We start from the raw sequence: 12,594 nt of genomic DNA, 5'->3' as shown, positions 1-12,594 counted from the left end.
AGCGATTTTAAAAGTCCACCGTGTGTTGGGAAAGTGCTGGTGCAAGCAACTTACTGTGGCCGGAATTTAAGCTTCCAGATCATAGAGACAAAGGAAATGCTTCCTGCAGCCTTCCAAAATTTTATCCCTTCATTGGTTCTGTGCTTTTTTGCAATCTCACTGTGTAGATATGACTGACATCAAACTCATGGAAATCTTCCTGCCTTTATCTCCTGAGTCCTGAAATTAAGGGCAAGAGTAACCATGCGGCCCCTGTTCTCCAAGTTTCATATCTTCACATTTTATATTTAACTGTATGGCTCTTTGGAATTAATTTTTTGCATCAGGTTTGTAGTTGAAAGAGAAAGGTATTATTTGCTCCCCTCCCCCTTCTTTTGCTTATACTGTCCAGTTGTTTCTGTGGTATTTATTTATCACTTCCTAAGTGAAAATAATGGTACAATAACTAACTATGAATTTTTACTATAGATTTCTTTATAATTCATATTTTATTGATTCTTCCAGAACTTAAAACTATATATATATTTATTACAATTATCTCCACAACTCCTCCTAAATCCACCCTTCCCATCCTCACCTCCCTACCCAGTCAACTTTGAATTTTTTTTCCTCTTTTAAAAGACCCATCAATTCCAATTTGTATTGCTCAGTTGACCCTGGATAGTGCTCCATCTATGAGTGCCACCCCATTAAAGACAGCTAACCCTCCCTCTCCCAACAGCTCCTCTTTAGGAGTGGGCCTTCATGCTCACTGCCCCTCCCCCACTGCCCTTCTCCTGCTGCCCCTTACACAGACACTGCAAACGCTGCACTGATTACTGTGGGTCCTTATGTTCAACTGTCCTGTTGTGTCCCATTGTTTTTAACAAATTTCCACCCCTTCTTCAGTGAGAATCCCTGAGCTTGGGTGTGAGAGTTGTGATATTCCATTTAGAAGTGAGGACTCCACAGTCTCTTAAATTCTCTGCAAATTGAGAAGTGGGGCTCTATATGTTAACTGCATCTACTAAAAGAAGAGGCATCTCTGATGAGGGTTGAGAAATGCGTGATCTATGAATATAACAATAAGTCATTAGGAGTCACTGTAAGTTTGTGTCTACTTAGCAAATTGGTTCTTCCCTAGGACCGATTATCTATCTAGCCACAGGCTCTTGGCCCCACTAACAATGCCAAGTATGAGTTCTGTCTCATGGAGAAAGCCTTAGATCCAATCAGAAAGTGTTTGGTTACTCCTTTGATATTTGCCTTTGCCATTATTGTATCCCTGGGCATACTTTGCCAGGTTGGTTGTAGATCACAAAGTTCCTCACTGGATGACGTTGATGATAGCTTTTCTCTTTCAATAACATGGGTCGCACCTTACAGCACTATGAAAGATAGCCAGTAGGAACGAAGTTTCCATGTCAGTATCCACTTGGCATGATACTAAGCTCTATGATTTAAGTTCTGTGGTATCTTCAGATGGAGGGCTTTAAAATCAAGTGCTATAGGGTAACTGAACATTCTGGCAATACCCTGTAATACTTGGTGGTCTACGGAACCCATTGGCAAACAACTCACAAAGAAATAATCTATTCCTGGTACTGCTTTCTTTTTTCTCCTCTTCCTCCATCACTTCCTCCTCCTTTGTCCTTCTCCTCCTCCTCTTCTCTTTCTTTTGCCACCATGCAGTGTCTAATTGGGGTATCATTCCCCCATTGCAGAATAATTCCACTAAAACAGATTATATATGTACACACACACACACACACACACATATATGTAAATGTTCCTCAGAATAAGTTTTTTATCATATATATATATATATATATATATATATATATATATTACAATTGCATATCCATTGCAGTTCCTGGATTTGATCCAGTGGCCCAAGAATGACTGCATAAAGTATCACTGGTTGAATTTGGCTAAGTGAGACCTACCCATGGGTAATGCCAAACATTGTCAGAAGATTTCTGAAGCTAGATGGTATGGTCACTGTGGATGAATGAAGCCAAGTGTGGTGGTACACACCTTGGGGCTAAGAACCCAGGGGCTAAGAAAGACAAGAGGATCATGGGTCGCTGCCAGCCTATGTTACATATGTGACCCCATGTCAAATTTAAAAACCTGGACAATCAAGAGAGTCTGGAAGAGGAAAGACTATTATATTGGTGGAGACTTTCAGAAATGACCATAATAATATAGTAACGGCTGTAAAGCATTGTCATTATCTGATAATGAATCTATTCATTTTTACTTGCTCAAAGCTCATAATATGAGCTACTTACAGCTATTACCTTCAAATAATTATTTTTCTATCATCAAACTAATATTGAAATCTGTTAAGTGGTTTAAAGCCACATTTCATTATTGGTTTAGCCTTACTAGATTCTATTTTGAGTTGGCTCCAGTTTCTGACCCTTAAATCAAAGAAATGGAGAACTTGGGCTGCTGCTGAATTGAGCTATCTGCCCTTGAACTCTCTTGTGTAATCAATGGAAAAGCTACAAGTCTGAAAAATAGAGATTGATCCACAGGACGAGGAAGACAAACCTCACAGCTATTTTGTCAGGCTCCTCCAGGGCTCCTGTAACTCTAAAACAAATCATGGCCACCAAGAAAAAGAACCTTAAACTTAAATAGAAGCCAGGGCCTCTTTCAGACATCACAACACATATGTTTCATTTATCTCATGGTCCTGGATTGAGAGTTTGTCATGCTGCCTTCACTTCTTTTTTTTTATTTTAATAATTTTTTAAAAATTTTTATTAATTTATTCATATTACATCTCAATGGTTATCCCATCCCTTGTATCCTCCCATTCCTACCTCCCTCCCATTTTCCCCTTACTCCCCTCCCCTATGACTGTGACTGAGGGGGATTTCCTCCCCCTGTATATGCTCATAGGGTATCAAGTCTCTTCTTGGTAACCTGCTATCCTTCCTCTGAGTGCTACCTTCCCAAATTTGTGGACAAATGGATTGAACTAGAAATGATCATAATGAGTGAGTTAACCCAGAAGCAGAAAGACTCAAATGGTATATACTCACTTATATCTGCATACTAGCCCACGGGGCATGTCCCATGAAAGTCTTCCCTAACTAGGAAACTGGGACAGAGGGGAGGACATCCTATTGGGATGCTAGATGAGAGAAGCATGGGAGAATGGCAAAGTTGAAGGATCCAGAGGATCCTAGAAACCTACAAGAAGAACATTAAGATAGGTAGATTTGGGCCCAGGGGTCCCACTCAAACTATGGCACCAGCCAAGGCTGCCTTCACTTCTTAACATCTTGAGCACAATGAAGCAAACGCTAGTATGGAAAAATATTTGAGACCAGAGCAACAGACTGGTATTGTTAAATTGAGAACTCCTTCAAAGGCCTTTGGCAAATTTAAAGATGTCTGCAGACTTCCCTTTGAGCCATCTCTATTGCCTTTAACTTACAGAGTGTAACTCTTTCACAGTTGCCAGGCACCACTCCAGCTCAAATGAGAGCTGCCAGGACAACATGGCCTGGAGCTGGTGAGACTTTTACTTCTCTGTCTTTACAAGATAGTGCCATGGTTTTAATGAGAGCAGTGGTTTACAGCAAGCACAGGTGCTCGAGCCATGCTAGACATTCTGGGGATCTGAAGAGACCCTGGTAAATTTTCAGTCTGTTTAATAAGCAGCAGTATTTGAATATTTATCTGACCACCAAAGCAAAGAGTTACAGAGAAAATAAAGTTTTCATTTGGATTATGAAATAATGTAAGAGCCATAAAAGACCAAAGCACACAAAACAATACTATAGATATTACCATTATTGTAATCAGTTCAACTATGCAGACATAGTCACAGTAATACCATTTGAATGTTATTTCTAGTGTGAGCATGGGGAAGTGAGGAAATCTTCATCTCTATCTGTGGCTTTGACACTTGAAAACGATTGGTACCAATTCTAGTTACCATGATGTGCATCCCTCTCAACTCTAGATTGGTTGTCTCACTCCTGAGAACTTCACATGTTAATTGACAAAGCAACTTGGATGAAGTACGGAGACACAGTCTATTATCCCTAATCTGATATAATGTGGGAGGATTACTTTATTTTATTATTAACTAAGTTTATGAGTACGTGTCTGTGTGTGTGTGCATAGGAGTGCAGGTTCTAACAGAGACCAGAAGAGGGCATAAGAGTCCCCTGGAGTTAGAGTTACATACAGTTGTAAACTGTCTGACCTGGAAGCTTGGAAGCAACTTTCAATCCCCTTTAAGAAAAGTGTGGCCACCATGCCCAAGGTGAGACCTTTTAAATACAGTTTCTCACTGGAACTCATAGAAAAACAAGCTCTGGAACTAGTACCTGAAAAATTCTTCTCAAATTTGGTGTACTTTCTTCCTTCCATTCTCTCTCTCTCTCTCTCTCTCTCTCTCTCTCTCTCTCTCTCTCTCTCTCTCTCTCTCTCTCTCCAGCTGTGTAATTTTATTTCATAAAGCCAACAAATATTGTATATCTACATTATGCAAAACATAGTATTTTAAAGTATGTAATCTTGTGGAGTGAATGAGCAAGGTGAATTAAAGTGTGTATCATCTCACATTTTACCCATAGTGAGAACACTTAAAATCTATTCTTCTGGAAATTTTCATATATATAATACATTGTTATTGACCATGGTTATCATGTCATGTAGTACAGCTCTACAACTGATTCCTCCTACATAAACTGAAATATAAATCCTATCACCAATATATTCACAAACCCCTACCTACAGCCCTTGTCTAATTCCAAGTTCTAAGTTTTCAGAGTCCTCATGTAAGTGAGGTCATGTGATATTTGTCTTTCTGTGACTGGCTTATTTCACTTAACATGATGCCCTTCATTTTCATTCATATTTTTTTCACAAATGACAGAATTTCTTTCATTCATTAGCCTAATATATCAGATTTCTCATACACATGCATATTAAGTTGATTTCATATCTTAGCTCTTATGAAAAATGAAGCATTGAGCTCGAGTATCTCTTCAGCATACAGAATTCATAACTTTGCATATATGCCCACTAGAAGGATTGCTAGATCAAATGGTAGTTCTTTTTTAATTTATTGAGAAACTTAATGCTGTTTTAAATCAAGACTATACTAGTTTGCACTTCTACAAACGGTTCAAGTGTTTCTGCTTTACATTCTTGCCAGTGCTTATTATCATTTGTCTTTCTGTCAATTACTGCCTAACAGATGCACAATGATAAGGCTTTATAATTTTAACTAGCATCCCCTTTCTTCCTTTTTCCCCCTCTATTTTTAGAGAAAGTTTTCTCTTTTTTTATGTCTCATTATGTAGTTCAGATTAGTCTGGAACTTACCTTATGTAGCACAGGCTGGCCTCAACTCAAGACCTTCCTTCTGCCTCAGGTGCCCAATTATATGAGTATGTGTGTGTCAAGATACCCAACCTTGAGTATTTTCAATATGCTTATTGGCCATTTGTGTGTTTTCTGAGACATGTCTGCTCATGGTTTCTTCTTTCCCATTTTAATTGAGTTGGGTTTTGTTTGTTTGTTTGTTTGTTTGTTTGTTATCCAACACTATTAACTGAAAAGGTTATCTTCCTTTCAGTGAATTGAAGTATTACCTTTGCAAAAAATAGTTAACTATGTTTGGGTGGGTCTACATTTGCTTCTCTCTGTCCACTGACCTATCTGCCTATCCCCACAGCTACACCACACTGTCATGGTTATGAACCTGTTGTACAGTAAACCTTAGAATTGCATTATGTTTCTTTTCTGAGAACTGTTTTAACTACTCTAAGGGCTGTGCATTTGCATGTACATTTATGATGAGCTTGAATATGTCTAGAAAAGGCACAATGAAGCATTTAACTTGAATTGCAAAAGAGGTACAAATCAGTTGGAAGGACGAGATCCTCTCTAGATTGAACCTCTGAATCCATAAACGCAGTATCAGTTCATTTATTTACATGTCTGATTTCTTTTGGTTTTTCCAGACAGGGTTTCTCCTTGAAGCCCTAGCTGTCCTGGTATTCACTCTGTAGAGTAGGTCAGTCTCAGAGTCACAGAGATGTGTCTGCCTTTGACTCCCAAATGCTGAGAGAAAAGGCATGTGCCACCACCATCAGGATTTTTCAAAATATATGTATTTATGAGTGATCTGTTTGCATGTATACCTGCATGATAAAAGAGGGCATCACCTTTCAATATAGATGGTGTGAGCCACCGTGTATTTGCTGGGAATTGAACTCAGGATTTCTGGAAGAGGAGCCAGTGTTCTTAAACTCTGAGCTATCTCTCCAGCCACATTTATAACTTCTTTTTATCAGCACTTAGACATATTCAAGGTACAGATTCTGTACATGGCTGGTAGTTTTGTTGCTGAGTATTTCACTGTTTTTAAACAACTATAAATTTAAATGTGAATTTATTTAGAAGGAGTAGGTGTTCTTTCAGAGATACTCACCACCAAAGAAGCATACAGTTAAACATAGACCTAAAAGTTACCTGGTCACAGTTGGTGTTCTCTTTGATGATCTAGCTTTCTGTATAAAGGAGGCAAATTTCTTTTTTTTTTAATACAATTTTATTAATTTATACATATTACATCTCAGTTGTTAGCCCATCCCATGTATCCTCCCATTCCTCCCTTCCTCCCACTTCCCCCCTACTCCCCTCCCCTCCCCTAAGTCTGTGTCTGAGGGGGACCTCCTCCCCCTGAATAAGCTCATACGGTATCAAGTCTCTCCTTGGTGACCTCTTATCTTTCCTCTGAGTGCAACCAGGCATCTCCGTCCAAGGGACTTGTTCAAATATGGGGCACCAGAGTTTGTGTGAAAGTTAGATAAGGAGGCAAATTTCTAGTCCTGCTGATGACTAGCTGTAAGCACAGCTTTACTTGGAAGCTCAATGCATCTGAGCAGAGAGACCTTCAGCTAGTTCTTCCCATCTCTGAGATTTAATTTCCTCTAATTATAAGATGAACATAATGATGTTTTGTTGTTGATAATGCTGGGGAAATGCAAGTAAATTAAATGAGGCAATTCATGAGAGTATGCAGCAGCCAGCCTCGTAGCTACCTTATAAGGAAGGGATGTTTCTTGCGGAAATTTTGTTCTTTCTCTTTAGAAATGAAAAAAAAATCTGCTTTGGAAACTGTATTGGCTTAGGGTGCATTGACACATGAGAAATGGAGCATCAAATAGTGCGAGCCTTGTTATATTTCCAATCTATTTTTAAGGGCTACTTGGTATGGTGACAGTTTCTGTCATGATGTTCCCTCTTTAGTTCTTTTAAATAACGTCAGGGGTGCCAGTGCTCAGAGAAGAGGGTCAGTCCAAAGAGAAAACATTGGCCTCTGACAAACATCTTCCAATTTTTGGGAGTACCCATCCTCAGCTCATCTCTGTGAAATGGTTCTGAGGACTACTGCTAATACAATAAGCTGTATTCTAGAGAGCTCACTCACACAAGTCTCTTTCTCTTCTTTTTCTAGCAAGGATTGAAAATAGTTCACCATGCAGAGAAGACACTCTCCAGCTTCTGCAAGTGGCAGAAGAGCATCAATCCCAAGAGTGACCTCAACCCTGTCCATCATGATGTGGCAGTCCTTATCACCAGGTAGCTCTGAGGCTATGTGGAAAGAAGGGTAACCAGCCAAGGAAGGCTAGTGGCGAACGTCTTGTCAGGTGTTCACCCTCAGGGGATTCTCAGTATTCTCTGCTCTTCTTGGTCATTTGCAAAGCAGCAACTGTGGTCTTTGATTCCTTTGATGGCACATACTATGACGAGGGCATGCTAGCAAGCTTATTAATATGACAGAACTCTCCTCTATTGAAAACTGCATTTGTTGGCAAACAAGTTTCTTTTCCTATCATAACAAAGGTTTTGCCTTTAAAACTGTCTTCTTTGTACCAAGAAACCTATTTTTGAACCCTTGATTGATGACTTCTATGACCCTCAGCTGATGGACTTCCCAATCCTTTTATTTCTACTTTATCTTCTCTTCTTCAATTTTGTATGATGCAACCTTATAGCAACTTACCTTTTCCAACCCACTCCTGACTCATGCTCAGGATACAGTGCACACATCCTTCACTGATATATATATATCTTTTTCACACTCATGGTTTTAATATGGTGATATAGTACAGTCACTTGCCTTAGTGAGGCCTTGGGTTCAGACCACAGCATTGCAAAGATATGATTTTGTTGTGAGCACACATGGATCTTATGGTGCTATTAAAAAAGTATCAAACCTTTCAAGATAAAAAAGTATGAAAAGTTAATGAACTTTCCTAATTAATTCAGGCTCTTTGAAATCTGTGATTATTCACTGGTCAGGTAAATATTTATTGACCTTCTGTTGTATTCTTTATAATAAGGGCTCATATAATAAAATGGGGTAGTTCTTACTAGGCAGCTTATGTAAAATTACAGACATTCAGAAATCTAAGGATGTGTAGTAAAAGAGTCCTCTTCTGCTAGAGAGAACCAGAGTCTTTGTGCTTAATGCTTTATATTTGCACAAACATACCCCCACAGGGGACTACTGGTCAACCTAAGGTACAGTAGATCCTAGGAATCCACTGCTACAGATTTATACCCAAGATTCTCTTGGAACATATTGGCATATGACCAGGTTTTACTTCTTTCACTCAAATGCAGGATTCTGAAAATTGAAATTTCAGGTGAGACTAAGGCAGACATATGTATCACATGGGATTACTTAGCCTTTACATTTTCATAGGACAACACATACCCTTCTTAAGTTTTTAACCTTAGGACTTGTCATGTGGAGTTGATAGTCTTTGTTGTAGAGGCTTTTCATGTGCAAAATATCTAACCTCTGGTCTTTACTCATGAGGATAGTATTCCCTACACACAACTGATGTGTTTGAACTCAAACTATGCCCAGACTTTATCAAAAGTTCCTTAGGAAATAATTAAGATCAAAATTATTTTCTATTCCTCACCCTACTCAAACACAGACAGAAAAATTCTGGTCTGAAAAAATAGGTCAGAGGAGAGTAGAGTGAGGACTAAGCTTTGCCACTGGGGGAAATATTCTGAGACCCACATTTGCAGTACTCTATAGAACTACATTCAGTGGAGGGTTGACTTGTAGGGAATACACTACATGTATGTTTCACATACGCAACCTTCCAAAGCATAGTTTCCTGCATTTGGGTCTAGTATATGATAAAGGTAAAGCCAAACTCCTCTTGCAATTCAAAGTTCCTTGTCTCCAAGAATCATATTTTTACCATTCTTTGTTGTCTGCCCATTCTCCTCTCTTTAATGTTACGCACTTAGTAGGTAATCCATAAAAATTATGCCATAGACATTGGCTTCTTTCAAATCAAACTGAGAGAGTTAAAGCATTAGCAGTGGGTATCATGCAATTTCCCCCCCCCCCAACAGGTCCCAGAAGAACTGCAATGCTAGATTAAGTAATAAAAAAACACATCCTGCAGCCAATGTTGAGATTTCTTTGGCTGGAGACTGTGTGATCTACCTCCACAATACTCAATGCTCCAATATCTGCTCGCAGTGAACATATGACTCATACCTACAGTGTGCATGAAAGGGGCTGCTTCTCTCCCTCCTTAGAGCTAGCCATTGCTACTTAGAGAACTAAAACCTCCTATAGCTTCTCCATGTGTGGATTTTTCTGTTACCCAAAGGACACAGAAAACAAGAGGTCATTTGCTGCTGCTGCTGCTGGTGCCCACACAAAGCCTAAGAGCCTTTGCAGTTAAAGTCTGGAAACACTGCGGGCACTTGTGCTAATCAAAAGTTCTTCTCGTGCTTGAAGAAAGACCATGACTAATTAATGACTCTCTCAAAACTCCTGTCAGCAATTGAAGTATTCTGTCTAGGATATGAGAGCATGCTTTTATTTTTGAAAAGCTGAAAAGCTGAGCTCCTAGGAGTCTTTCCTTCTCCTTTTCTAGCTAATTCCTGGTGTAAAGGGGAGTTTAAGTTTCATAGTGTGCATGTAATGTGCACACAAACACACACATATGTGCAAGTTTTATTAGTATAGTGTGACTAGAGAGATAATTGATTTGATCTCTTTGTGGAGTATTGGGAGAATTTGCATTTTTCATGAAGAAAAAAACCTTTAGATGAGTTTTGAGAACAGACCGTAGAAAGACCAAAAGGAAGTTTCATGTCTGAAAAGAAAATTGCTAATTACCCCTTCCTTATTCAAAGTTCAAATTAACTTTTATTGTCAGTGCAGTCTTTTGCTCCTGAGATGATGAGCAAAATCCACTCAAAATAAAATGCTTTACATTTCCCGAAATGTGTAAAGTTTGAGAAATTCAATTAGATAAATGTAGAGGAATTTTAATCCAGCAACTTGGCTACTCTGATAAGGGACCACATCCTAAGACCTAGGTCTGTGTGATGGCTGGAATATAGACACACCTTTAATATACACCTTTTATCCTAAACGATGCCTAATTGAGAGACAGATAATGTGATGAATCAGAGAAAGAATTGAATGAATGAGTCAGAGATCAGATACCCCCATCACTTATAAGAGAGAGAAGGGGTAGGGGTGGAGGCTACTTAAGAGCAGCTGAGAGAGAGAGAGAGAGAGAGAGAGAGAGAGAGACAGAGACAGAGAGAGAGACAGAGACAGAGAGAGACAGAGAGAGAGACAGAGAGAGAGACAGAGAGAGAGACAGAGAGAGAGATTGTGGAGACAGTACAACAGTACAGTAGAGTTCAGGAGTACAGTATGGTGCAGTGCACTTCCGTGTAGTTCAGATGAGTACAGATCAGTTCATACAGTTCAGTTCATGGAGATCAGAGGCAGTTTTTTTCCAAGCAGAGCAATTCAGTGAGAAGCAGAGAGAAGCCAATCTGAATCAGTCAGTGTGGAGAGGCGTTTAAGTCAGAACAGCTAAGTTGAACCAGCCAGCCAGAGTTCAGAAAGAACTGGAAAGGGTTAGTCTATTCAGCAATAGCTCTTGGAGGCTGAAAACATTCTACATTCTAGGCCTAAGTAAGCAAGTGAAGGCTGAAAGCTGAATCCTTCCAGGTCCAGGCTTGCAGAAGAATAGATTGTATGATGGCTAGAAGCTTCCAGGCCTAGGTATAGGTATATTTAGATCAAAGTACTCAATTTGATCCCAAGCCATGTATTTAAAAAAAACATGGGCATGGATCTTATCCTCTTCTAAGGATATAAAAACAACATTTGTGGATAAAGCCAGAATAAATCCAATGAATCTAGAGCTGATCCCTGTTTTCATATGGACTTTATTTTAAAGCATGCTTGAAAGACACAGATGATAGCAGTTTATACTGATGTATTTTTACAGGGAGTTCTCCAACATTTGCTGGTGTGTTTAAGCATCTCCGTTCTCTGCTTTCAGAAAGGACATCTGTGCTGGTGTCAACCGCCCTTGCGAGACTCTGGGGCTGTCTCAACTGTCAGGAATGTGCCAGCCACACAGGAGTTGTAACATCAATGAAGACTCCGGCCTCCCCTTGGCTTTCACCATCGCGCATGAACTTGGGCACAGGTAAAAGGTTAAAGCAGCAGAGGTCTCCTCGCCATGCTCAGGCATCAGTAGCACTGAAGGAAGTAGGAGGCAATGTAAAATGAGAATGAGTTTGCATGTGTCACAGGCTTGCCCACCTGACCTCTGTGCCTTCCTGTGAGAAGTGGGGATTACACCACACTTCACAATCCTCATCCAGTCTGTCCTTACCTCTCATAACTATCATACATTAGAATAAGGGAGACTTCCTAAAAATGGCAGTGTTTGCTTGCTCCCTTGTTTGGGTTTTGTTTAGAACACGGTCTCACTGTGTAGCTCAGGCTGGCCTCCAGTTCATTACAGTCCTGTGTCTGCCTCCCAAGTGATAGAATTACAGACATGAGACTCTATGTCCATCTTGGAATGACTTTTTTTTTTAATTTAGTAATATCAGTTCCATTTATTGGTTAAAGAGCCCATGACAAAAGTGGACACCCAAATCATCTCCAGCCCTATATAATTCCACAATAACAGCCAAGTTCACTTCCAATTGATCAAACCATAATCCAGGGATGGTACGCTCTCATGGTTATTCTTCAGTGTCAACACAACTGGATTTAGAATCACCATGGAAACATACCTCTGGATGTGTCTATGAGATGTTTCCAGAAAGATTGAAGTCAAGAGCTATGACTCACTCTGAACGTGGGCCCTACCATCCCATAATCTTTGTGACTCAATGAAAAGGATAAAGTGGGCGGAGCGCCCCATCTATTTATGTCCACTTCATGGATGCCAATGCAAGTGAGAAGTTACTTCATGGTCCTGCCACCATGTCTTCTCCACAGTGATCTTCAAACTATGGATCAAATTAAACCCTTCCACCTCCAGGTTGCCCCGCTCAGGTATCTTGCCACAGCAACTAGTAAAGTAGTAGTAGTGGTGGTGGTGGTAGTGGTAGTGGTGATAGTGGTAGTGGTGGTGGTGGTGGTGGTGGTGGTGGTGATAGTGGTAGTGGTAGAGGTAATGGTAGTGGTAATACATAGACTTTCCTAATAACAGCACCCTTAGTGGAATAAGGCAGGATAATCTGCAATGTCGCTCACTGCTTCAG

At 39.8% G+C, this 12,594-nt stretch overlaps 1 protein-coding gene across 1 annotated transcript in view; it reads left to right on the top strand.

Annotated features, from left to right (window-relative positions):
• The window catches only part of ADAMTS12 (ADAM metallopeptidase with thrombospondin type 1 motif 12), a 259,452-nt gene that overhangs the window by 143,518 nt on the left and 103,340 nt on the right, over positions 1-12,594 (top strand). The window contains exons 6-7 of the mRNA XM_084784120.1: positions 7,478-7,602; positions 11,373-11,522. Coding sequence (XP_084640246.1) covers positions 7,478-7,602; positions 11,373-11,522 — 275 coding nt within the window. The remainder of the gene's footprint in view (positions 1-7,477; positions 7,603-11,372; positions 11,523-12,594) is intronic.

This window comes from Acomys minous (genome assembly GCF_964271855.1).
Source record: "Acomys minous genome assembly, chromosome: 5".
NCBI lineage: Eukaryota > Metazoa > Chordata > Mammalia > Rodentia > Muridae > Acomys > Acomys minous.
The sequence above is the reverse complement of the archived record's forward strand: the minus strand, read 5'-3'. Positions and strand labels throughout refer to the sequence as shown.